General features: G+C 57.3%; 1 protein-coding gene across 2 annotated transcripts; it reads right to left on the reverse strand.

Moving 5' to 3' along the window:
* Positions 1 to 700: 700 nt before the first annotated feature.
* Positions 701 to 27,147, reverse strand: HPN (hepsin). 2 transcript variants are annotated; one of them, XM_043535459.1, is made up of 13 exons: positions 27,114 to 27,147; positions 25,035 to 25,136; positions 12,598 to 12,699; positions 11,975 to 12,016; positions 11,317 to 11,446; positions 10,288 to 10,410; positions 8,814 to 8,854; positions 5,891 to 6,056; positions 5,404 to 5,594; positions 4,940 to 5,035; positions 3,174 to 3,316; positions 2,923 to 3,087; positions 701 to 2,678 (listed from the first exon to the last, which is right to left on the reverse strand). In XM_043535459.1, exons 2-13 carry the CDS (start codon positions 25,048 to 25,050, stop codon positions 2,640 to 2,642), a joined length of 1,254 nt encoding a protein of 417 aa, XP_043391394.1. In that variant the 5' UTR covers positions 25,051 to 25,136; positions 27,114 to 27,147; the 3' UTR covers positions 701 to 2,639. The 2 variants fall into 2 exon arrangements, with proteins under 2 accessions (XP_043391394.1, XP_037739133.1); XM_037883205.2 differs by having other exon boundaries at positions 26,983 to 27,137.
* Positions 27,148 to 27,542: the final 395 nt, after the last annotated feature.

Below are 27,542 nucleotides of genomic sequence, written 5' to 3' on the forward strand. Positions count from 1 at the left end.
GGCTGAGAGGCACAGCTGGCTATAGAGTGGGGGTGCAGGGCCCTCTAGCTTCCCCAGGGGTCCCAACCAGTGGACCCACCCAGGGGAAGTGCAGGGTGTGAACAGGGGTGCTGAATGCTCCGAGGTCAGACCAGGAAGGCCGAAGCCAAGGAGGCTTTTTGCTCTGGACAGCAAGCCCTGAGGGAAGTCCCAGCACCCCAGAGTCCTAGCTGGCTTCATACAGAGCAGTTCCAGAGCATCGGACCTGTGACTCCAGCACAGAGAGGGATTAACCTTTGGCCCAGTCAGTGATTAACCGGGGGGATTCTGCAGCAGACGGCTCTCAAAAGGATTGTGGGGCCGTTCTGTGGCCTGCGCGAGGCCAGGGGGGCCGGACTAACTGATCCCATTAGGCCCTGCTGGCCTTGCACTCTCTGAAGGCAGACGAGGGAAACTTTAAGCGGCGATCCGGGCTAGCCCCGTATCATGGCAGAGCCGAGGACATGGGCTGAGCGAAGGGCCATAGGGCAGTTGGTGCGAGGCAAGGCTGTCTCGGCACCCGGCTGCCTGGCAGGTGGGAACTTGGGACAGCCGCCTGCCTCCGTCCCCAGTCCACAGCGATGAACCCCTGGGCCCCCACTGGCCAAGGCCTCAGCTGCCAGGGTTAGTGACCTCCTCAGCAAATGTGCTCTGGAGCCGCGGGGGGGGAGTCCCAGACGTGTCTAATCAAAACGGTGTTTATTTCTAATTGCAGCAATCACTGTGCAAACATATACAACAAGAGAGACTCGCCCCCAAGGCATGGGGGAGAGGAGCTAATGCAATAAGCTATGTACAGGAGCCCCCGCCCCCCACCCTCCCAGCCGGATTCCGCAGGCTCCCAGGTGTCACCTGCTGAGCAGGGCTGGGGATTAGCAACAGATGGGGGTCGGGGGGAGGGGGGGATCCGTGAGAGTTTGTGTAGCAGGGATGCGGCAGGTGTACAGTGAGCTGGTGGGTGGTTGTGTGCGTCCAGGTTAGAATGGGATAGTGTGTGTCCCCGTCCCTGCTGCCCCCTGCTGGAAGGGATGGGCCCTGCTCTCTCTCTCTGTGTGTGCGCACGCGTGTGTGTGTGCGTACGCGCACACGGGCGCTGCCCCCTACTGGAGGGGATGGGCCCTGCTGTGTGTGTCCCTCCCTGCTGCCCCCTGCTGGAGAGGATGGGCCCTGTTCTGTGTGTACATTCACCTCTCTAAGCCAAGCTGTTCCCCCTGCCCTCCCCAATCCCTGCTATGGGGTTCCCACCCCATGTACACTCCTTTGACCAATGCCCAGACCACCTGAGCAGGGCGTGTGCCAACCAGTGCTGTGCTCGCTAGACATGACCCTCCATACTCAGCCCCCTGGGATGCAGGGGGCTCAGCCTGGGGCCCCACATAGATGCAAGGGGAGCCCTGGTCCCTTCCCAGCCCCCAAGGACCAATTGCTGGGTCAGGCAATCATAGGAGGTGGGTCCAGCTGGGAGCAGTGCTACCCATGGGGGTGTTAAGGGGACGGGGTGGATTTGCTGTTGGCAACCCTGGACCCGGTGCTGGGAGGGAGGCTCCCAGCCCCCGGAGGCGTGGGCACCCACTGGGAAGGGGGCAGCCTGGCAGGGGTGAAGGCTGAACTCCCTACGCCTCTGGGGCCCTGCTGGGGCAGGGGGAGGCTCTGTCCTGGTTTGGGGCATCAGCTCTGGACCCATGTGTCCAGCAGCCCCCAGGGCTGTGTATTAGGATTCCTCCCAGGCTGTGGGTCAGGGTCTACTTCACCCCACGCAGGGCTTTGTCTCAGCCCCCCCAGGGCTGTGTATTAGGATTCCTCCCAGGGCTGTGAGTCAGGATCTAATAATCCCCCACCCCGCCCCACCACCCACAGGGCTGAGCTGCTGGCACTGGAGAGCCCCAGGCTGATGGGTCTGCTTTTGCCCAGAACTGCAGGGGTTAAGGCCAGGCAGCTCCACCCTGGTTGGCTGATGGTGGCAGAGGGTGTGGCCTATGCAGTCACTCCCACCATTGTTAACCAATCACAGAGAAGTGCTTTTCCAGCCCCCGCCCCCTTGCCCCAGGGATGAAGAGCTCCAGCAGGCCCTGGAGTAGCCATAGCAGTAGAATCCATTGGAGGGTGGAGGCTTAAAGGGCCGCGCTGCATTGTGATAGGTGGAGCTAGAAAACCCCATTGGCAGGTGGGGTCTTAGAGGGCCGGTGCTGTATTATGATAGTGGATCTATAAGTCCACCATTGGTGGGTGGTGGCTTAAAGGGCCACGCTGCATTGTGATAGGTGGATCTGGCCCATTCCTCCCCAGCCCCCACCCACATTCGCATTTAGGGTGACCAGATGTCCTGATTTTATAGGGACAGTCCCGATTTTGGGGTTTTTTCCTTATATAGGCTCCTATTACCCTCCACCCCCATCCCGATTTTTCACGTTTGCTGTCTGGTCACCCTACTCTCATTCCAGTAACGCAGACAAGGCGCTGTGGGGGTCAGAGGTCGAAGGTCATTGAGTTGCAAGGTCCAGTGGGTCATGTAGGAACAGCTGCCCCTCGTGGCTGGAATGGAGGGGGCGGCGTCTGTCTGGCTTGGGGGGCGAGGGGAGGGCTGGCGTAACTCCGTAGTGCGGGAACCTGGGCAGCAGGGGTCAGTGCTGGGAAACGATCCCGCTGGCCAGGGAGTGAGTCTGCAGAGAGAGACATGGGCATCAGGGGCTGGCACAGCTGGGGCGGGACAGACCGGGGGGGATCCAGGCTGGGGAGGGGGTGGCAATGCCACCCGCCTGCAAATACACTGGAGGGATGATCCCTCCTGCCTCCAGGAGGCCAGAGTAGGAGGGATGGGGGGGTCAGACTGGGGGATCCCACCCCCCTCAGGGAGAATAGACTGAAGGGGACGATAAATGGCGGGACCATCCCTGCCCCACACACCTTCATGGCCTGGTGGATCCAGTCGTGGAAGGCGCCAACCCTGGTGTAGACCCCCGGCTTTTGGGGCAGGGCGCAGCCGGTGCCCCAGCTGACCACGCCGCAGAGCCGCCAGCGGGGGGTGCGGGAGATGCCGTCCTCACACACAAAGGGCCCCCCGCTGTCACCCTGCCGGGAGGGAGACAGCAAAGAGGTCAGTGCCCTGACACTGGCCCCTACTGCCCGCCCGCCCCGCACGCCCCGGCCGGCCCCACCTGGCAGGCGTCGGTGCCACCCTCGGCGTAGCCAGCGCAGAACATGCGGGGGCGGATCTGGTTGCCGTAGTACTCGGGCGAGTTGCACAGAGCGGTGCTGATGATGGGCACAGAGGCCTCCTGCAGGATGCTGGACTGCTGCCCTGGGGGATACGGGGAGGGAAGAGTGGGCATGGGGTCCCCCGCCATGCCCCCACCTGCCCTGCATCCACCCCTGCCAAAACCCAACTCCCGCCCCCCCCAGGGCATCCCGCCCCTATCCCAGCTTCTGCCTGCCCCACATCTGCCCCCCACCCCACCCCTGCCCACCCAGCATCCACTTGCCTGCACCCAGCCCCTGCCCACCCAACATCCACTTGCCTGCACCCAGCCCCTGCCCACCTTGCTTCTCCCCATCCAGAACCCAGTGCCCACCTGCCCCTGCACTCAGCCCCCACCTACCCAGCACCCGCCCCACCCCCCAGAACCCAGCTTCCGCCTACCTAGCTCCCACCCCTGCCCATTCCCCCAGCAACTGCCCTGGCACTTGAACTGTAACTCTCCCCCACACACACACACACCTGCCCCCTATATGCCTCCACCTGAACCCTGGCACCTCACCTGCCTGGCATCCACACCAGCATCTGAACACTGGCACCCATCCCTATAGAGGAGGGACCTCCGGAGTGGTGCACCCCCATGGGGGTGGGCTTTCCTGAACTTGGTTCTTGGGGTCAGGATATCATGGGTTGCTCCGGGTGGCATCTTGGGAAGCCCCTCCCCATGGGCAGAGCCTAGCATTGCTACCCATCCAGTTTTTACCTGGTTTTTGGTTTCTGTGTCTGGGTGCCATTTAGGGTTACCAGGTGCCTGGTTTTGGGGGACCTGACAACCCTAAATGGCATCCAAACCAAAAGCCCGGTTACCATGGGCCGGGGGGAGGCTAGGGTTGCTAAGGTCCAGTTTTCAAGTGGAACGCCCCATCGAAAAGGGACCCTGGAGGCTCCGGTCAGCACCGCTAACCGGGCCATTAAAAGTCCAGTCGGCGGCGCAGCGGGGCTAAGGCAGGCTCCATGCCTGCCCTGGCTCTGCGCTGCTCCCGGAAGTGGCCAGCATGTCCCTGAGGCCCTTAGGCTCTGGGGTGATCAGGGAAGCACCACACACTGCCAGAGCCCACAGGCATTACCCCTGCAGCTCCCATTGGTCAGGAACCACGGCCAGTGGGAGTTGCGGGGTCAATGCCTGCGGGTATGGACAGCGTGCAGAGCCCCCTGGCCCCTCTGCCTAGGGGCCGCAGGGACGTGCCGGCCGCTTCCAGGAGCAGCGCAGAGCCAGGGCAGGTAGGGAGCCTGCCTTAGCCCTGCTGTACCCAACCCCCTGCCCCAGCCCTGAGCTTGTTCCCACACCCCAACCACCTTGTCCCCAGCCCCACCCCAGAGCCTGTACCTCCAACCAGAGCCCTCACCCCCTCCCGCACCCCAACCCCATTGAGAGGATCCAGTGAGCAACCAGAGGGGGAGAAGGGGCGATGAGGGTGGGCCCTGGGGAAGAGGTGGAGTGGGGTGGGGCCATGGGGGTCTGGTTACCAGGAATTAGAAAGTTGGCAACCCTAGCGGAGCCTCTAACACAGGTCTCTGTTGCTGAATGGCCCATCTTCCTCCACCCCCAGCCCCCCAGCTGTGTGACCCTGATGAGGGCCCCTCCCCCTGGTTGCCCACAGGAAGGGACGGGGCCATGTCTAGGGGTGGGGCTGTGTCCCATGGGGATGGGGGCAGTCACACACTCACCGTAGTACTGGGTGTTGCCCCAGCCGGTCACGGTGCAGACCTTGCCGTCCAGGAGGGGCTGCCCCAGCGCCGGGAGGCAGACGGGCTGGACGTCCTCTGGGGAGGCAGAGCCTGGGCATGAGGCATAGCCAAGGGTTGCACGCCACACACCCACACAGCCACATGCACAACACACACACCGCACACTATGCACACGACTCGAACCCATCGCGCTATGCACACAGATAAATGCCCCCACACACACACACACACACACACACACACACACACACACCTTACACAGACGCCACACACTGGTAGGTAAATGCCCACCGCGCACACGCTACAGACACCCCTCACCCCCACACCACTGCGACACACCCCAGCGTCACGAACACGCTCCCACGACAACCCAGGCACAAAGCCCCCACGGGTGGCTCCCTGCGGCGCGTGGTCCCAGGTCCCCGGCCGGGCGCCCCACGCACCGGTGAAGCTGAGGGGCGCGGCCAGGTGCACCAGCGCGATGTCGTTGCCATTCTCCTCGCTGTTGGGGTCCAGGAAGGGAAGGTAGCCCGCGTGGTACACCACGCCCGTCACCCCCGCCTGCTGCCCCCTGCTGGACACCTGAGAGATGGCGCCTGAGAAAACCCGCCAGCGGCTCACCACCCGGTTTCTCCTGCAGGGATGGACAGACAGAGACAGTGCATCAGGGGGCTAGGCGGGGCGGCCACCCCCTCCCCCACCTGGGATGGGGCTGCTGCTGAGAGCTGGGAGCCAGGACTCCTGGGTTCTCTCTCTGGCTCTGACAGGAGTGTGGGGTCTAGTGGTTAGAACGTGGGGGCACTGCGAGCCAGGACTCCTGGGATCTATCCCCAGCTCTGGGAAGGAAGTGGGGTTTTGTGGTTAGAGCAGGGGGGCAGGGCTGAAGGCAGGACTCCTGGGTTCCATCCGCGCTTGGTGCTGGGCACTCACTCAGGGAAGCAGTGTGCGGCGGTGACAACCCACTGGCTGGAGATGATGGAGCCGCCGCAGAGGTGGGTTCCGTCATAACGCAGGCTGACCTGCCACGGCCACTTGCCCAGACTGGCGTCCTGGCCCCCCACGATCCGGTCAACAGACAGCTTCCTGCGCCCACAGTCTGCAGGGGACACGCCAGTCAGTGCCAGCCACCCCCCGCCGCAACCACCAGGGGGAGACAGCACCAAGCCCCCACCCTACCCCCACAGCCACCCCTGGGGGCCTTGGCCACTCCCCCAGCCTGGTCCCAGGGGTAACCAGTGGGGCAGCCCCAGGCGACCCCCCGCCCACCCTGACGCCAAGGGAGGTTTCCTGGGTAACTCTGGAGGCTGCATTTTATCCTCTAGCTTCTTCCACGTTGGCTCTTGGCTGTTTTAACTGGAAACTGCAGGCCCAGGAAGTGCCTGTGCAGGATCTGGCACAATGGGGCCCCGAGCTCGTTCCACCAGACCCCCAGCTGGGGTCGATGGGCCGTAGCTCCACTGGAGTCAATGGGGCCAGATCCCAGCTGGCATCAATTGGCCACAGAATCATAGAATCTCCGGGCTGGAAGGGACCTCAGGAGGTCATCTAGTCCCACCTCCTGCTCAAAGCGGGACCAATCCCCAATTTTTGCCCCAGATCCCAAATGGCCCCCTCAAGGATTGAACTCACAACCCTGGGTTTAGCAGGCCAATGCTCAAACCACTGAGCTATCCCCCCTCATTCTTCTCTTTTGCAGACTAAACAATCCCAGTTCCCTCAGCCTCTCCTCATAAGTCATGTGTTCCAGTCCCCTAATCATTTCTGTTGCCCTCCGCTGGATTCTCTCTAATTTTTCCACATCCTTCTTGTAGTGAGGGGCCCAAAACTGGACACAGGACTCCAGATGAGGCCTCACCAGTGTCGAATAGAGGGGAACGATCACGGCCCTCGATCTACTGGCAATGCCCCTACTTATACAGCCCCAAATGCCGTTAGCCTTCTTGGCAACAAGGGCACACTGTTGACTCATATCCAGCTTCTCGTCCACTGTCACCCCTAGGTCCTTTTCTGCAGAACTGCTGCCTAGCCACTCGGTCCCTAGTCTATAGCGGTGCGTGGGATTCTTCCGTCCTAAGTGCAAGACTCTGCACTTGTCCTTGTTGAACCTCATCAGATTTCTTTTGGCCCAATCCTCCAATTTGTCTAGGTCCCTCTGTATCCTATCCCTACCCTCCAGCGCATCTACCACTCCTCCCAGTTTAGTGTCATCTGCAAACTTGCTGAGGGTGCAGTCCACACCATCCTCCAGATCATTAATGAAGATATTGAACAAAACCGGCCCGAGGACCGACCCTTGGGGCACTCCACTTGATACTGGCTGCCAACTAGACATGGAGCCATTGATCACTACCCGTTGAGCCCGATGATCTAGCCAGCTTTCTATCCACCTTATAGTCCATTCATCCAGCCCATACTTCTTTAACTTGCTGGAGTCAATGGGTCCAGATCCCATTGGAGTCAATGGGGTCAGATCCCAGCTGGGGTCAATCGGCCCTAGCTCCACTGGAGTCAATGGGGCCAGACCCCCAGCCCATGTCAGTTGGCCGTAGCTTCATTGGACTCAGTGGAAATTTGAGTTTTTGACAAAGTGAAATTTCTCAGGAGAAGCCTCTGCTCTGGTTGAAAACCCAACGTTCCTGTCCCAGAGAGACCGACATGTACCCTGGGAGTCCCTGGCTCTGGTACCTCAGGGTGTCTCAGCCCACAGACGAGACCAGGGACAGGAGGCAACTGTGCTGCACTGCCCACGAGCACCGCGGCCACGTTCAGAACCCAAACCCTCTGCAGTCTGACACTTCCCTGAAAACTGTTAGTTTCCCTTGGAAATAAAAAATAAATACTTCAACCAGCTCTAATTCGGGCTGATTATGATGAGCACTGACTAGAGAGAGAGAGTGGTATGCATGGGGATGGACACACAGACAGGTTTGTGCAGGAGAGATGAACAGAGGGGTGGCTGGAGAGAAGGAGGGATGGGGGGTGTAGGTGTGGACATGGGTGAATGGAGGAACGGTGAAGGGTGGGTATGGAGGTGGATGGATGGATCGATGGGGGTGTGTAGGTGTGGAGATGGCTGGGTGGGTAGATGGCCGGCTGGGTATGGAGGTGGATGAATGGGTAGATGGAGAGTGGATGGGTGGCTGGCTGGCTGGATACCGGGTGTGTAGATGAATGGATGGGTAGATGGCTGTCTGTCTGGGTGGGTATGGAGGCGGATGGGTGGATGGATGGAGGGGGTGTGGAATGGGGATGGATGGAGTGATGGACAGATAGTGGGGGTGTAGTTGTGGAGATGAATGGATGGGTCGGTAGATGGCTGGCTGGGTATGGAGATGGATGGAGGGGGTGTGGAATGGAGATGAATGAGGGATGGATGGACAGATAGTGGGGGTGTAGTTGTGGAGATGGATGGATGGGTTGGTATGGAGATGGATGGATGGAGGGGGTGTGGAATGGAGATGGATGGAGGGATGGATTGTGGGTGGATGGATGTGTGAGTATGGAGGTGGATGGAGGGGATGTGGAATGGAGATGGATGGATAGTGAATGAATGGATGGATGGACGGGGTGTGGATTAGAGATGGAGGGAGCAATGGATAGTGGGTGTGGAGATGAATGGATGGATAGGGTGTGTGTAGTTGTGGAGATGGATGGGTGGGTAGATGGCTGGCTGTCTGGGTGGGTATGGAGGTGGATGGATGGATGGTGAATGTGGAGATAGTTAGATGGATAGCGGGTATGTCGGTGCTGAAATGCATGGGTCGGTAGATGGCTGGCTGGGTATGGAAGTGGGTGGATGGATGGAAGGACGGGGTGTTGGATGGAGCTATGCCCAGGGCTGAGGGCTTCATACCTTGGCAGAGCGTTGCAAGGAACTGGCCCGTCGGGCAGTCGCTGTAAGACAGAAATGTGAGAGGTCAGCGTGAGGGTGGGGCAGGAGGGGATGTGGGGGGGGATGTGAGGTGCGTGTTCACCCCCCACTGAGCATCTGGGGAAGGTGCCACTCCCACGGACACGGGCATGTATGCACACCTCAGACTCACGTACGTTCACTGACACAGAGACCGGGCTAGACAGAAAAGGACAGAAAGTAGGTGTGAGCTGGGGCAGCAGGGGGACAGACACACAGCACGGGGCAGCAGGGGGCGGGCGCACACACGCACACACACACAGAGTTCATTATCATTCATTTATTACGTGATGTTATGATGAACTAACATCATATAGAATCAAGATGTGCTAAATCGATGCAAGTTGTAGGCCTAGAGCAGTAGACATTTGCTCGGTGGCCTGAAGGGATATGGATGCATTCGCTATCTAAGTAAACAGGGCTGAAACACCAGGTCTACAGGCTGAGGCCTGTAATATGTCAGCTTAGTCACACTCGGCCAGAAGCTTAAGAAATGCTGGACATAAGTGACCAAAAACGGGCCCTAAGCTACAAGATTCCTGGGAAAGGTGTTGCAATGGGTGGCATTGGGGAAAATTAACAGGAAGAGTAATTCTGACGAGAGGACACAGTGTCCTAACCTGTGCCCTTGCCCTAGCCCTAACCCTAACCGCAGGGCTTACGTCACGCTAATGCCACTAAAAGGAACCATAACCAACCTATGGGAAATGGGGAACCCCAACATTCTTGGGGGACACAATACAAATAAGGAAGAAGAGGGTGGACGCCTTCACATGCACACACAGAGTGTTAGGTGTGGTCAGAATCACCAGACAAAAGAAGGCTCCCAGACTGGGGGAAATGAGCTTCCTACAGGCATAGGTGCTGACTTTTGGTTTGGCCGGTGGGTGCCAGATCCCGGCGCCGCCCCTTCCCCAAAGCTCCACCACCACTCTGCCCCACTCCACCTCTTCCTGCCCACGCTCTGCCCCCTCCCCTTAGGTCCTCTCCCCTGAGCATCTCCTGCCCACTGCTCACTCCTTTCTGCCCCCTCCTGCCTTGAAGGCGAGATGTGTGTGTTTGGGGGGCTCAGCCTCCCCCCAAAACTGGCAGGACACAGACAGACACACACACAGAGCAGGGCTTAGACTCTCCCACAGGAACAGCAGGACACACACACACGGCAGGGCCCATCCCCTCCAGCAGGGGGCAGCAGGAACAGAGAGAGAGAGAGCGCGCGCGCACAAGAGCACACAGGGCTCAGCCCCTCCAGCAGGGGGCAGCAGGACACACACACACACACAATGCCAATATAAGAGTAACCGGTTCCCAGGGATCCAGCAGCCCAGGCGTGGGGGAAGGGCTGCCCACAGGGTCCCCCTGCCCCATCCTAGCAGCATGGCACCCGCTGCTGAGCCCCCCGCCCTGCCCCACGCACCAGATGGAGACGACCTCACTGAGTCTATGGGCCAGCGGCAGGCGAGACTCGTCCACACAGAAATATCCCGACGTCCCGTTGGCGCCCACGCGCTCCACGTCCAGCTCCGAGTGCCAGAGAGACCTGGGGAGGGGACAGCGTCACCCACAGGCAACCCACCCCATCAGAGATCTGCCCCACTACACAGTGCCCCTCACTCCCAACACACAGCCCCTGCTCTCCCACACCTGGGTCGCCCCCAGTTCTGTCAGTGCCCCTCACTCGTGGCCCACAGCACCTGCTAGCCCACCCCTGGGTCCCCCAACCCAGCTCTGTCAGTGCCCCTCATTCCTGACCCGCAGCCCCTGCTATCCCACCCCTGGGTCCCCACCGGATCTGCTGGTGCCCCTCACTCCCGACCCGCAGCCCCTGCTAGCCCAGCCCTGGGTCCCCCCCACCCAGCTCTGTCGGCGCCCCTCACTCCTGACCCGCAGCCCCTGCTAGCCCAGCCCTGGGTCCCCCCCACCCAGCTCTGTCGGCGCCCCTCACTCCTGACCCGCAGCCCCTGCTAGCCCAGCCCTGGGTCCCCCCCCACCCAGCTCTGTCGGCGCCCCTCACTCCTGACCCGCAGCCCCTGCTAGCCCAGCCCTGGGTCCCCCCCACCCAGCTCTGTCGGCGCCCCTCACTCCCGACCCGCAGCCCCTGCTAGCCCACCCCTGGGTCCCCACCGGCTCTGCTGGTGCCCCTCACTCCCAACCCGCAGCCCCTGCTAGCCCACCCCTGGGTGCCCCCCACCCAGCTCTGTCGGCACCCCTCACTCCAGACCCGCAGCCCCTGCTAGCCCACCCCTGGGTCCCCACCGGCTCTGCTGGTGCCCCTCACTCCAGACCCGCAGCCCCTGCTAGCCCACCCCTGGGTCCCCCCCACCCAGCTCTGCTGGCGCCCCTCACTCCAGACCCGCAGCCCCTGCTAGCCCACCCCTGGGTCCCCACCGGCTCTGCTGGTGCCCCTCACTCCCGACCCGCAGCCCCTGCTAGCCCAGGCTGGTACCTGACGAAGCCCATCTCTGCACAGCTCATTGCAGCCACCAGGGCATTGGAGGAGGTGGAGCAGATGAGGCGCCATTTGCCCGCGCTCTCATCGTACAGCGTGAGCCGGAGGTCCGCCGAACCGACCTGGACTGTGGGGTGGGAGGGGGCCGCACTGAGCAAGGGTCTAAGAACGTCGTGAGTCACCCTCCACCTCCCCTCCAGCCCTGCACTAGCACCGCGGGGCAGCCTGTGTCCATGTCTCCCTCCAGTGGCCATCCCCAGCACTGCAACAGCCATCCTCGGGGCTCCCAGCAACAGGGAGGGTGGCTCAGGGCAGGGCTCTGGGCTGTTCACAGACCAGCCAATTTCCTACTAACACCCACAGAGTGGCAGCGGGACCCAGTGGACGAGGGCCCTCTACGGGCAGTCAGGACTCCTGGGTTCTATGCCTGGTTCTGGGAGGGGAGTGGGGTCTGATGGGTAGAGGGGGGGCTGAGAGCCAGGACTCCTGGGTTCTATGCCTGGTTCTGGGAGGGGAGTGGGGGCTGGTGGGTTAGAGGAGGGGGATTTGGGTCCTACCCTGGTGTGCACAAGGGGGAGGGTGTCAGACCCCCATACTGAGGGGGGGCCAGTAGCTCCCAGTCATATGGCTCTGAGCAGGGGGCTCCACAACTTACCACCATACAGTCCTTCACTGTCACTCCCCAGCACAGATGTCACTGCAAGAGACAAGAGCCTTAGCGTACATGCAGAGCCCACCAAGCCCAGTAGGGGGCAGCAGGAGGGGGAGCTCCAGGTGCCCCACGGCCGTGATTGTGAGGAATGAGGCTATGGCACCAGGGAATGTGAGCCGGGGGGTGTCGGAGTGAGGGGCACCAGCAGGGCTGGCAGGTGGGGCTAGCAGGGGGCTACAGGACAGGAGTAAGGGGCATTGGACAGTTGGGGAGGAGTAATGGGGGGCTAGCGGGGGCTGCGGGTCAGGAGTGAGGGGCACCAGAGGGTTGGGTGGGGAAAGCCCAGGGCTGGGCTAGCAGGAGGCTGCGGGTCGAGAGTGAGGGGCACTGGAGGGCTGCGGGGGGGCGGGGGGGGTCCAGGGCTGGGCTAGCAGGGGGCTGCAGGTCGGGAGTGGGGGGCACTGGAGGGCTGCGGGGGGGGGGGGAGGGGAGTCCAGGGCTGGGATAGTAGGGGGCTGCGCGTCGGGAGTGAGGGCCCTGGGCAGGGCTGGGTAGGGGGAGTCCAAGGCTGGGATTGCAGGGCCTGTGGGTCAGAAGTGGGGGGCCCTGGGGGGCCAGGTTCTTACCAATGGCCCACACGCTGGCCCCGACACCAGCTAAGAGCAGGAAGCCGCCAGTCACGACAGCCACAACCTTGGACAGCGACCAGCACGGCACCGTGGGGCCCCCTGGAACAGGAGGGGGGTTAATGGGGCTAGGAACGACCCCCCCTCCCTGGATCTCAGCACAGGCTATTGCACTGAGTCCGCCCAGCCGGCTGGGACCCCCCAGCCCAGCACACAGCCCTGGGACTGACCCTGGTATCCCGCCCCAGCTCAGCAGCCCCATATCTCGCCCTAGAGGAGTCACAGGAACCTGCCTGCCGGTGGCCCCCTGCACCATCCTCCTGCTGTCTGCCCTCCCCCCCCCACCCCCCACTCAGCCAGCCCCATGGGCTCCTGTCACCCTCCCGCCCGGGGTTGCTGTGGTACCAGAGGGATGGAGGGAGGGGAAAGTAGGCCTGGGGATGAAATAGTGGCCTGGACACCCGAGGGGGTGGGGATGCCAAGCCTCCGCCCCTGTAACCACTAGAACTCCCCCTCCCTCCCTGTACCAGGAATAGAACCCAGGAGTCCTGGCTCCCAGCCTCCTGCTCTAACCACTAGCCCCCTCTCTCCTCCCCTCCCCTCCCCTTGCTGCCAGGCACAGAACCCAGGAGTCCTGGCTCCCAGCCCCATCGTGAAGAGTCAATGAATTCTATGTCCCACAGGCCGAGCGTGGCGGGGTGGGGGTTGGTCCAGGGGGACTTTGCCCTCGGGCAGGGTGCAGTGACCCAGCAAGCACCTGGCAGAGTTGTTCCCATTGCTGGGGCCCCTGCAGGGGAGGCTGCCCCCCCCCCCAGGCATAGCAGGGTCACAGGGGAGGAAACCGGCCCCATGGTGCCACTGACTGGGAGCCCCCATAGCTCAGTTGCCCCGTCTAGGGCCAGAGCACCGACCCCTAGACACTGAGTTTTGTGTGCACCCCTGCAGGAAGGTCCCCCAGCACCCGGGGGTGCCATGCTGCAGGTAGTTGGGTGGCAGGCTTTGTAGGGGGCTCCATGGGTTGGGGGCTCAGAAGGGGGTCTGCGTTGCAGGGTCTGAGGAGGGTTGTTTTGCTCTCATACTCAGTGTTAGCCCCAAAGCCCCACATGGCTCTGGAGGTCTGTGTTCCTGGCAGCACCATCCGGTTTAGTTGACTGATTCCCAGCCCCCCTGCTCTGACCACTAACAACCCCCCCCCCCCAAGCTGGGATAGAACCCAGGAGTCCTGGGGAGGGGGGTGTCTCTGTGGGGACATGGGTGTGTGGCTGAATCTGTCCCATGGCCAGTGCAGGGCTGAAGGAACGCAGTGCCAGCCCCGTGCTGGGCCCTGCCCCGAGCCCAGTGCCTCATAGCCAGGGGCCATCTGGGCTGGAGCTGCGGATGCTGTGCTGGGACAGACAGGGAACGGGTGCAGGACGGGTTTCTTGATCTCCTCACACCTGGCCTGGGACGATTGACTCCCCCCCCGCCACACACACACACACACCCCGACAGCCCAGCCCAGGTGGGGGGAGGGAGCTGCCAGCCTATACCTGGGGAAGGGGTGAGGGCGGGGTCCAGGGCCTGGCTCAGCCTCACGGCTGCTCCACCACAGGACGAGTGGTGCTCTCTGAAATGTACAGACAGGGAAACTGAGGCACAGAGCAGGGCAATCAGAGCTGGGGATAAAACCCAGAGTCCTGGCTCCCAGCCGCCCACCCCACGATGTACAGGGACAACACAAAGGCTTCTATGTCTTCAACTGCACTGAAATAATACAATGGCAACACACTAATTCAACAGCCCTAGTGTCACACAACTGGCCTGTGTGTGTGTAAAGTCACCCTGGGAAGGGGGGGGACACTGGGGCTGTATGTGTGTGTACAGACATCCTGGGGTCACACCACGGGGTTCTGTGTGTGTGTGTGTGTGTGTATAGAGTTGCCCCAGTGTCACACAATGGGGATATGTGTGTGTACATTCACCTGGGGAGCATAGTGGGGTTGTATGTGTATGTACAGTCGCCCTGTGTTTCACACAATGGGGCTCTCTATGTGTGTGTGTGTGTGTGTGTGTACAGTTGCCCTAGGGTCAAATAATGGGTGGGTGTGTGGTTGTGTGTACAAGTACAGTCGCCCGGGGGGCACAGTGGGTCTGTATGAGTGTGTACAATCATCCTAAGGTCACACAGTAGGGCTCTGTGTGTGTGTGTGGTCGCCCGGGGGGGGGGGGGGGGTACAGTGGGTCTGTATGTCTGTGTACAATCATGCTAGGGTCACACAACTGGGCTGTGTGAGTGTGTACAGCCGTCCTGGGGTGGCACAGCAGGGGTGGGTGTGTATGTGTGTGTGTGTGTGAGAGAGACACAGAGAGAGAGAGAGAGAGAGAGTGTGTGTGTGTGAGAGAGACACAGATAGAGAGAGAGAGAGAGAGAGAGTGTGTGTGTTTGTGTGTACACACAGCCATCCTGGGGTGGCACAGCAGGGCCAGCGATGAGCAGTACCACGAGCTGGAGCCCTCCGTGAGCACAGCTCTCCGGGGGTCCCTGGGCAGAGCCAGACCTGGCGTGATACGCACAGCCCCAGCCGGGGCAATGAGGCCGATCGTCTATGGGGCAGGGACTGTCTCTCGGCCTGTGCAGCGCCTAGCACACAGCCTCTGACCCGCCCCCAGGGAGCAGGCAATAGGGATGGAACTGGCGGGCAGAGGAGACATTAGCTCCCGGCGCTGAATTCAGTTGGACACCCTGCTGAAGCCAGCTGCCCCTCTGCCCCGTTGTATCACTTCCCCAGGCACGGCCAGACAGGCGAAAACTCCTCAAAGCAGGGAGGGCTCTTCCCTTGGGAAAATTCCCACTTCTTGTCAAAACTAAAATATCCCCCCCCCACCCCATATCAGTTTTCAGTCCCCAAATTTTATTTTTTTCTTCTCCCAAGGGAAAATCAGAAAGTTCTCGGAGATAGAACCCAGGAGTCCTGGCTCCCAGCCCTGCCTGCTGTAACCACTAGATCCCACTCCCCTCCCAAACCTGGGGAGAGAACCCAGGTGTCCTGGCTCCCAGCCTCCCCCACCACATCCCCTCCCCTCTTCTGCCAAAACTTTTGTTTTCTTGAGAACCTGATTTTCCATCAGAAAAAGAATCGCAGCCGGGTCAGCCCCACTCCAGGGGCAAGGCTGTGTAAGCGGCTGCCCCAGGCACGGAGCAGCCACCCCAGAGACAGGGGTCACCTCCCACCCCCAGCTGCAGGGCCACGTGAGCAGCTCGGGCCGTGATGTCCTCACTGGAAGATGATCAAACCAGCCACTTACCCAAGCTGGGTTCTACTTGGGGCACAACCCCACCCCACCCCACCCCCCGCCCCTCCCAGGGCTCCCCCTGCTCGTACAGCATAGAATCATAGAAGATCAGGGTTGGAAGGCACCTCAGGAGGTCACCTAGTCCCACCCCCTGCTCAAAGCAGGACCAACCTCAACTAAATCATCCCAGCCAGGGCTTTGTCAAGCCGGGCCTTTAAAACCTCAAAGGAAGGAGAATCCACCACCTCCCTAAGTAACCCATTCCAGTGTTTCACCACCCTCCTAGTGAAATAGTGTTTCCTAATATCCAACCTAAACCTCCCCCACAGCAACTTGAGACCATTGCTCCTTGTTCTGTCATCTGCCACCACTGAGAACAGCCGAGCTCCATCCTCTTTGGAGCCCCCCTTCAGGTAGTTGAAGGCTGCTATCAAATCCCCCCTCACTCTTCTCTTCTGCAGACTAAATAATCCCAGTTCCCTCAGCCTCTCCTCGTAAGTCATGTGCCCCAACCCCTGATTATTTCCGTTGCCCTCTGCTGGACTCTCCAATTTGTCCACATCCCTTCTGTAGTGGGGGGACCAAAACTGAACGCAATAATCCAGGTGTGGCCTCACCAGTGCCGAATAGAGGGGAATAATCACTTCCCTTGATCTGCTGGCAATGCTCCGACTAATGCAGCCCAATATGCCATTGGCCTTCTTGGCAACAAGGGCACACTGCTGACTCATATCCAGCTTCTCATCCAGGCCCTTTTCTGCAGAACTGCTGCTTAGCCATTTGGTCTCTAGTCTGTAGCGGTGCATAGGATTCTTCCTTCCTAAGTGCAGGACTCTGCCCTTGTCCTTGTTGAACATCCCACCCTGATGGGTCAGATTCCTTGTGACTCTCCCAGGCCACAAACCGCTAACAGGGGGAACTGCTGAGAAAGCACCAGCCTTGTGGAAGCCACAGACCAGCCTGATCGGTGCTGGGGAAACACCCCTCCAAGCCAGGGAGGGGAGGGAAGAGGGACAGGACCCTAGTGCCCCTCACTGGCACACACAGCAATGACCTGCCAGCCTTGCTGGGGCAATCCCTGCATTGGGATCCCGCCAACCAGCTCAGGGGAACCGTTCCCATCACCCCCTCCGACCAACCCACTGCTGCCCAGCACATGCCCCCGAAATCAGCCAGGCCAAAGTACAGCTTTACTGTTGAGATAAAGGGGGGACTGAAAGCCACGGAAGTGGACAGACGTGGCACGGATGAGTGGATGGATGGAGTCGGAAGGAGGGGTACATGTGGAGACGGATGGATGGAAGGGTACATGGAAGTAAGGAGGGGTACATGTGAGGATGGATGGAGGGAAGGAGGGATTCATGGAAGGAAGGAGGGGTACATGTGAGATACATGTGGAGATGGATGGATGAATGGATGGATGGAGGGAAGGAGGGGTACATATGGAGGGAGGGAGGGGTATATGTAGATAATACAGCAGGGCAAAGATTATCCAACAAGTTCTCGGAATGTATTGGAGAATTTTTTTTTACTTCAGATGGTGGAGAAAGCTAGTGGGGAGAGGCTGTTCTAGATTTGACTTTGCCAAATAGGGAGGAACAGGTTGAATTTGAAAGTGGAAGGCAGCTTAGGTGAAAGTGTTCATGAAATGATCATGATGAGTTTGTGATTCTAAGGAACTGGGAAAACAGCACAATAAAGATAATGGATTTCAAGAAGGCAGAGACTTTAGCAAACAGAGAGTTGGAGGTAAGATCCCATGGGAAGCAAGTATAAGGGGAAAAAGAATTTGAGAGAGTTGGCAGTTTTTCTTAGAGATGTAATTAAAGGGAACAAGAGCAAAATATCCCGATTCAAAGGAAAGATAGGAAGTATGACAACAGACCACCCTGTCTTAACCAGGAGATCTTCAATGCTCTGAAACTCAAAAAAGAGAGTCCTACAAAAATTGGAAATTAAGTCAAACTACAAACGATGAATATAAACAAAACAACGCAGGGACAAAATTAGAAAGGCCAAGGCACAAAACAAGATTAAACTAGCTAGAGACATAAAGGGTAACAAGAAAACATTCTACAAATACATTAGAAACAGCAGGCAGACCTGGACAGGGTAGGCCCATTACACAATGGAGAGGGCTGGGGGGAAACAATAACAGAAAATGTGGAAATGGCAGAAGTGATCAATGACTTTGTTGTTTCGGTTTTCACCAAAAAGGTTAATAGTGATTGGATGTCTAACCTAGTGAATGCCAGTGAAAATGTGGTAGGATCAGAGGCTAAAATAGGGAAAGAACAAGTCAAAAATTACTCAGACAAGTTAGCAAAAAGAAAAGGAGTACTTGTGGCACCTTAGAGACTAACCAATTTATTTGAGCATAAGCTTTCTTGAGCTACAGCTCACTTCATCGGATGCATACTGTGGAAAATACAGAAGATGTTTTTATACACACAGACCATGAAAAAATGGGTGTTTATCACTACAAAAGGTTTTCTCTCCCCCCACCCCACTCTCCTGCTGGTAATAGCTTATCTAAAGTGATCACTCTCCTTACAATGTGTATGATAATCAAGGTGGGCCATTTCCAGCACAAATCCAGGTTTAGATCTCTTCAAGTCACCAGGGCCTGATTAAATACATCCTAGAATGCATAAGGAGCTGACTGAGGAGATATCTGAGCCATGAGCGATTATCTGTGAAAAGTCATGGAAGATGGAAGAGATGCCAGAGGACTGGAAAAGGACAAATATTAGTGCCCATCTATAAAAAGGGAAATAAGGACAACCCGGGGAATTACAGACCAGTCATATTAACTTCTGTACCCAGAAAGATAATGGAGCAAATAAGCAATCAATTTGCAAACACCTAGAAGATAATAAGGTAAATAACAGTCAGCATGGATTTGTCAAGAACATATTGTGTCAAACCAACCTAATAACTTTCTTTGACAGTGTAACAAGATTTGTGGATGGGGGGGAAGCGGTAGATGTGGTATATCTTGACTTCAGTAAAGCTTTTGATACTGTCTCGCATGACCTTCTCAAAGATAAACTAGGGAAATACAACCTAGATGGAGCTACTATAAGGAAGGTGCAAAACTGGCTGGAAGACTGTTCCCAGAGAGTAGTTATCAGTGGTTCACAGTCATGCTGGAAGGGTATATCAAGTGGGGTCCTGCAGGGATCAGTTCTGGGTCCAGTTCTGTTCAATATCTTCATCAATGATTTAGATAATGGCAGTACGCTTATAAAGTTTGTGTACGATACCAAGCTGGGAGGGGTTGCAAGTGCTTTAGAGGATAGGATTAAAATTCAAAATGATCTAGACAAACTGAAGAAATAGTCTGTGGTAAATAGGATGAAATTCAATAAGGACAAATGCAAAGTACTTCACTTGGGAAGGAACAATCAGTTGAACACATACACAATAGGAAATGACTGCCTAGGAAGGAGTACTGTGGAAAGTGATCTGAGGGTCATAGTGGACCACAAGCTAAATATAACTCAACAGTGTAACACTGCTGCAAAAAAAAAAAAAAAAGCAATCATCATTCTGGGATCAGGAACAGTCAACATGGATTTACCAAGGGCAAGTCATGTCTGACCAACCTGATTGCCTTCTATGATGAGAGAACTGGCTCTGTGGATATGGGAAAAGCAGTGGATGTGATATATCTTGACTTTAGCAAAGCTTTTGACACGGTCTCCCACAGTATTCTTGCCAGCAAGTTTAAAAAGTATGGATTGGATGAATGGACTATAAGGTGGAGAGAAAGCTGGCTAGATCATCGGGCTCAACGGGTAGTGATCAAAGGCTCGATGTATAGTTGGCAGCCAGAATCAGGCAGAGTGCCCCAGGGGTCGGTCCTGGGGCCGGTTTTGTTCAACATCTTCATTAATGATCTGGAGGATGGTGTGGATTGCACCCTCAGCAAGTTCGCTGATGACACTAAGCTGCGGGGAGAGGTAGATACGCTGGAGGGTAGGGATAGGGTCCAGAGTGACCTAGAGAAACTGGAGGATTGGGTCAAAAGAAATCTGATGAGGTTCAACAAGAACTAGTGCAGAGTCCTGCACTTAGAACGGAAGAATCCCATGCACCGCTACAGGCTGGGGATGGACTGGCTAAGCAGCAGTTCTGCAGAAAAGGACCTGGGGATTACAGTGGATGAGAAGCTGGATATGAGTCAGCAATGTGCCCTCGTTGCCAAGAAGGCCAACGGCATATTGGGCGGTATTAGTAGGAGCATTGCCAGCAGATCAAGGGAAGTGATTATTCCCCTCTATTCGGCAATGGTGAGGCCTCCTGGAGTATTGCGTTCAGTTTTGGTCCTCCCACTACAGAACGGATGTGGACAAATTGGAGAGAGTCCCGCGGAGGGCAACGAAAATGATTAGGGGGCTGGAGCATGTGGCTTACGAGGAGAGGCTGAAGGAACTTGGGTTATTTAGTCTGCAGAAGAGAAGAGGGGGGATTTGATAGCAGCTTTCAATAACCTGAAGGTGGGTTCCAAAGAGGATGGACCTAGGCTGTTCTCAGTGGTGGCAGATGACAGAACGAGGAGCAATGGTCTCAAGTTGCAGTGAGGGAGGTCTAGTTTGGATATTAGGAAACACTATTTCACTAGGAGGGTGGTGAAGCACTGGAATGGGTTACCTAGGGAGGTGGTAGACTCTCCATCCTTAGAGGTTTTTAAGGCCTGGCTTGACAAAGCCTTGGCTGCTATGATTTAGTTGGTGTTGGTCCTGCTTTGAGCAGGGAATTCACCAGATGACCTTTTGAGGTTTCTTCCAACCCTAATATTCTATGATGTATTAGCAGGAATGTTGTAATCAAGACACGAAAAGTAATTCTTCCGCTCTACTCCACACTGATTAGGCCTCAGCTGGAGTACTGTGTCCAGTTCTGGGTGCCACATTTCAGAAAAGATGTGGAGAAATTGGAGAAAGTCCAGAGGAGAGCAACAAAAATTATTAAAGATCTAGAAAACATGACCTATGAGGAAAGATTGAAAAAACTGGGTTTGCTTAGTTTGGAGAAGAGAAGACTGAGAGGGGACATGGTAACAGTTTTCAAGTACATAAAAGGTTGTTACAAGGAGAAGGGTGACAAATTGTTCTGATTAACCTCTGAGGATAGGACAAGAAGCAATGGGCTTAAATTGCAGCAGGGTGGTTAGGTTGGACATTAGGAAAAGCTTCCTAACTGTCAGGATGGGTTAAGCACTGGAACAAATTGCCTAGAGAGGTTGTGGAATCTCTGCCACTGGAGGTTTTTAAGAGCATGTTAGACAAACACCTATCAGGGACGGTTTAGCTAGTATGCAGTCCTGCCTTGAGTGCAGGGGACTGGACTAGATAACCTCTCAAGGTACCTTCCAGTCCTACACTTCTATGATTCTATGTGGGCTGACGGCTGGCTGGAGCAGTGTGTGTGCGCGGAGATGGATGGATGGATAGATGGGATGCGTGTGGAGATGGATAGATGGATGGATGGATGGATGGAGAGGTATGTGTGGGAAGGGACAGATGGATACATGGATGGATGAGATGTGTGTGGAGATTGAGGGAGGGGAACATATACATATTATTTGGCTATCAGATCACTTCACCTCCATACTCCATGAAGAAACCCTAAATCGATAAAGCCTGTAACACCACTGCAGCTGACATCTGATAGCACTGTTAGTATTTATTAGTAAATATTCACCCTTTTAGTCCTTTACTTTCAGCATATTTGATTCATTTATATATCAACTATGCTTTAGAATCTTTATGATATTAACAAAAGGAGATGTTTGAATTCTAAGGACCAAAACACTGGGCCTTGTCCTATAAGTAACCCTAGTCAGGTATTTTATCTATTAGGCTTTAATCTAATAATCTGTGGCATCTCCATGCCTATAGAACTCCAGATATCCTTGATTCCCTTAATCAGAGGCTAAAATAGGGAAAGAACAAGTCAAAAATTACTTAGACAAGTTAGATGTCTTCAGGTCCCAGGGCCTGATGAAGTGCATCCTAGAATATCTGAGGAAATATCTGAACCATTAGCGATTATCTTCGAAAAGTCATGGAAGATGGGAGAGATTCCAGAAGACAGGAAAAGGGCAAATATAGTGCCAATCTATAAAAAGGGAAATAAGGACAACCCGGGGAATTACAGACCAGTCATCTTAACTTCTGTACTCGGAAAGATAATGGAGCGAATAATTAAGCAATCAATTTGCAAATATCTAGAAGATAATAAGACAATAAATAACAGTCAGCATGGATTTGTCAAGAACAAAACTTGTCAAACCAACCTAATTAGCTTTCTTTGACAGAATAACAAGCCTTGATGGGGGGAAGCAGTAGACGTGGTATATCTTGATGTTAGTAAAGCTTTGATACGGTCTCACATGACCGTCTCATAAACAAACTGGGAAATGCAACCTAGATGGAGCTATTAGAAGGTGGGTTCATAACTGGCTAGAAAACCGTTCCCAGAGAAAGAAAAGGAGTACTTGTGGCACCTTAGAGACTAACCAAGTTCCCAGAGAGTAGTTCTCAGTGGTTCACAGTCATGCTGGAAGGGTATATTAAATGGGGTCCCGCAGGGATCAGTTCTGGGTCCAGTTCTGTTCAATATCTTCATCAATGATTTAGATAATGGCAGTACACTTATAAAGTTTGTGGATGAAACCAAGCTGGGAGGGGTTGCAAGTGCTTTGGAGGATAGGATTAAAATTCAAAATGATCTAGACAAACTGAAGAAATAGTCTGTGGTAAATAGGATGAAATTCAATAAGGACAAATGCAAAGTACTCCACTTAGGAAGGAAAAATCAGTTGCACACATACACAATAGGAAATGACTGCCTAGGAAGGAGTACTGCGAAAAGTGATCTGAGGGTCATAGTGGACCACAAGCTAAATATAACTCAACAGTATAACACTGCAGCAAAAAAAGCGAACATCGTTCTGGGATGTATTAGCAGGGGTGTTGTAAGCAAGATATGAGAAGTAATTCTTCCGCTCTGCTCTGCGCTGATTAGGCTTCAACTGGACCATTTTGTCCAGTTCTGGGCACCACATTTCAGGAAAGATGTGAAGAATTGGAGAAAGAGAGAAGAGCAACAAAAATGATTAAAGGTCTAGAAAACTTGACTTATGAGGGAAGATTGAAAAAATTGGGTTTGTTTAGTCTGGAGAAGAGAAGACTGAGAGGGGACATGATGACAGTTTTCAAGTACATAAAAGGTTGTTACAAGGAGGAGGAAGAAAAATTGTTCTTCTTAACCTCTGAGGACGGGACAAGAAGCAAGGGGCTTAAATTACAGCAAGGGCGGTTTAGTTTAGACATTAGGAAAAACTTCCTAACTGTCAGAGTGGGTAGGCACTGGAATAAATTGCCTAGGGAGGTTGTTGAATCTCCATCATTGGAGCTTTTTAAGAGCAGGCTGGACAAACACCTGTCAGGGATGGTCTAGATAATACTCAGTCCTGCCATGAGTGCAGGGGACTGGGCTAAATGACCTCTCGAGGTCTCTTCCCGTTCTATGATTCTATTAATGTAGATCTGATGCTGACATAAGCATATATAAACCTGGGATTGATGAGGGGTGATGTTTCGTAGGGGGAATCACTAGGGAAGAATGACCATGGGGAAAGGAGGACCCACCGAGAGAGATTATCTTGAACAACGTTGGTCGTCTCCACTGTAAATAATGATGCCTTCACACATCAATCGGTAAAGATTTCCTCTGAAAGGAAAGCCCATCGGAACAGATGGTTCTGGGCAGGGGGCTGGAACCATGTGCATAGTGGGGGTTCTGAGAGCCATTGAACCAAACTGTAAACCCTGGATATGATGAAAACCGATTCAAGCCAGGGGGTGCAGCAGCACCCCCAGTACCCCTAGTCCTGGGGGCGGGGTTTGTGGCAAGGAGGGGTCTCTTTGTCTATGTATTGACAGAAGCTTTGGAACTTAGTCGGAGGATGAAACTGCGTGTCCCACCAGTTCCAGTGGAGAAGGGACACAGCCGACTCTGCCCCTCACCCCGGGGGGGGGCTGGATCTGTTCTTTCTGTGCCAGTCTCCGACTGTGGATTTTGGTTACAGAATTCCAGCTGACCCTCTTATGTGACAATCTCAAACTGCCATTAACTTCAGACATGCCGCAACATCACCTCTGCCCCTCCTCTGCCAGCTGGGCCAACTCCTCACCCCCACCAGCCATGCACTAACTCCCCACCCCTCTCCCGCAGGCTTCACCCGCCTCCCAACCCCCATCTGGCCCTGGCCCTTCTCCCCAGCCTGGGGAGGGGGGGGAAGCCGGGAGTGGGGGACCAGCAGGGAGCTCAGTTCAGGCAGCGTGACCCTCTCGTGTTCTCTGCCCAGCCATCTGGCACTGTTAATGATCAATTTCTGCTGCAGTTCGGGGAGTGGAGTGGGATCAGAAAAGAGGTAGAGGGGAGTGTGGATTCGGAAGGGGGCAGACGGGTGTGGGATGTAGGATTGGGAGCATGGGATCAGGGCCCGTCGGAGGGGTGGGAGCAAGGATTGGGGAGGTGTGGGGGACTGGAGAAGGGGGTGTTGGACCAGGGAAGGGATTGGAGAAGGAGCAGGGACATGGGATCAGGGATCGAGAAGGGTGGGGGTGTGAAATATGGGACCGGGGGAGGGGTGGGATTAGGAAGGGGCAGGGGTGTGGGATACAGGACTGGGGGAGTGGTGGGATCAGGGATTGGGAAGGGGTGGGGTGTGAGAGCTGGGACTGCGGGAGGGACATGGGATCAGGGATTGGGGAGCGGTGGTGGTGTCAGATCTGGGATTGAGGAAGGGGTGGGGGTGTAGGATATGGGACGGAGGAAGGGGAGGGATGTGAGATCAGGGTTAGGGGAGGCAGGGTGGAATATGGGACTGGGGAGGGGTGGGATCAGGGATTCGGAAGGGGTGGGAAGGATATGGGACTGGGGGAGTTGTGGGATGGGGGAGGGGTGGGGGGATTGGAGATGGGGGTGTTGGATCAGGGAAAGTAGGAGGGATTGGGGAGGGGGGAGGGGCATGGGTGGGATCAGGGATCCCCCAATCATAGGGGGCACGGCGCTGGCTCGGGCAGGGAGTGGGATGTGGGATTGGGGCAGGAGCAGCCCACGGCCCAGCTCCCCTGCGACTCACTCACCGTCTTTCTCAGCCATCTCCTTGCAGCGGTTAATGATTGACTGGGGCCACTGGGCCGGGCCAGACAGACCCCGCTCCCCTGGCACCCGGCAAGTCCTGCACCCTGGGGACAGAAAGCACAGTGGGGCGGTGACTACAGGGTTCCCAGCGCTGGCTGGCGCCAGTGCAGGACTCCCGGGCTCTGAGATCCCGCCCGGGGACCCCAAATCCCCTGCCTCTGCAGCCTTTCACCCCACAAGCCTGGACACACAGGGATGGTTTGCTGGGAGCTGAGGTGCAGCCACCTCTCAGGCGGGGCAGCTGGGGAACAGCTGCACATAACATCGCAAGGGGACAGCTCACCCGGTGCTGACATGCAGCCACCTCTGGGGTGGGGCCCGATTCTGTGCTGTCCAAACTCCACGTACTGAACCACATCCCCTGCAAGCCCATGGGGCAGGCACTGGCTGTGGGCGCCGCACTGAGGGGAGACAACCACAGCAGCCAGCCAGCCACTGCCGAGCCTGCACTGCTGTTTTGGCAACGGGCAGCGCTGGATAAACCATACCCCCACGCGCCTTTCCATCCACCCATCCCCCATCCAGCCACCCACACATCCCCCCCACACGCACCCCTCCATCCACCCATCCCCCATCCAGCCACCCTCCCCTTCCCCCCACGCACCCCTCCATCCACCCATCCCCCCATGCACCCCTCCATCCACCCATCCCCCAACCAGACACCCACACATCCCCCCCACACGCACCCCTCCCTCCATCCATCCCCCATCCAGCCACCCTCCCCTTCCCCCCACGCACCCCTCCATCCACCCATCCATCCCCCCACACACCCCTCCATCCTCCCATCCCCCAACCAGACACCCACACATCCCCCCCACACGCACCCCTCCCTCCATCCATCCCCCATCCAGCCACCCGCCCCTCCTCCCATGCACCCCTCCATCCACCCACGCACCCCTCCATCCACCCACGCATCCCCCACACACACACCCCTCCATCCACCCATCCCCCACCCAGACACCCACACATCCCCCCCACACGCACCCCTCCATCCACCCATCCCCCATCCAGACACCCTCCCCTTCCCCCCACGCACCCCTCCATCCTCCCATCCATCCCCCCATGCACCCCTCCATCCTCCCATCCCCCAACCAGACACCCACACATTCCTCCCACATGCACCCCTCCCTCCATCCATCCCCCATCCAGCCACCCGCCCCTCCCCCATGCACCCCTCCATCCACCCACCCCTCCATCCACCCACACACACCCCTCCATTCACCCATCCCCCACCCAGACACCCACACATCCCTCCTGTGCACTCTTCCATCCACCCTTCCCCCATCCAGCCACCCGCTCCTCCCTGCACACACCCCCATCCAGCCACCCGCCCCTCCCCCCAGGCACCCCTCCATCCACACATCCCCCATCCAGACACCCACCCATCCCGCCCACACATCTCAGTCCACCCATCCATCCCCCCACATGCCCCTCCATCCACTCATTGACCCCACTCACCCCCCCCCATTCTCCCTCACACCCCTCCACCCACCCCACACACCCATCCCCCAGGGGGAGGAGTGATCTGGGTGTGGTGCCCAAGGGGGCGGGAGATTTGGGGCATAGTGCCCAGTGGGGGTCAGAGTGGGGAGCTGAGTGTGGAGCCCAGGGGAAGGGGTGATGTGGGTGCGGTGCCCAGGGGGCCCGGGACGGGGGTGTCTATGGTAGGGGTGTCTGAGCACGGTGCCCTGGGTGGGGGTGCCCGGGGGGGGGGGTGTCCGGGGCCCGGGACAGGGGTGTCTGTGATGGGGGTGTCTGAGCACGGTGCCCTGGGTGGGGTGCCCGGGGGGGGGTGTCCGGGGCACGGTGCCAGGGGTGGGGGAGTCCGGGAGCAGTGCCTGGGGCAGGGGAGTCTGGGGCGGCGGGTGCCCGGGGCGGGAGGTCCCTTACCGGCGACACGTCCCTCCCGCTCCGGCTGCCTGCGGGCTCACCGTGCAGCTGGCCGGGGCTCCCCCGAGCTAGGCGGCTGGGCACGGGCCGGCATGGCGGGGGCCGCCGGGCTGAGCGGGCCGATGGCTCACCTGGGGCGGACGGAGCCGGGGGCCCGGGAGGGGAGGGCCCGGGCAGGGCTGCCCAGTGGGCGTGGCAGCTCCAGGACACCTGTGCACGCCCCCCGGGGAGGGGGCAGGGGGCCAGGCTACACACAGCACAAGTGGGGGGGGGGGACGGTAACTGGAGGGGAGAGGGGTCTAACGGTTGGGGGGCGGGGTCTGGGAGCCAGGACTCCTGGGTTCCATCCCACCTCTGGGGGGAGTGCCCTGCCAGGAAGTCTCTCCCCTCGCCGTCCCGGGGGCTGGCTGGGCAGGTAGCCCCCCCGCATTTTCCTGGCAGTGTCGCTTACCGCTGCCGCCTCCCTTCGCTCAATGGGGCCATTGTGTCCTGTGCCCCTCGGGGCTCCCCTTAGCCTGGGAGGAGGGGAGTGGGGGCGGCAGATGGGAAACCTGCCCTGG

Source organism: Chelonia mydas, chromosome 24 (assembly GCF_015237465.2).
Source record: "Chelonia mydas isolate rCheMyd1 chromosome 24, rCheMyd1.pri.v2, whole genome shotgun sequence".
Taxonomy (NCBI): domain Eukaryota; kingdom Metazoa; phylum Chordata; order Testudines; family Cheloniidae; genus Chelonia; species Chelonia mydas.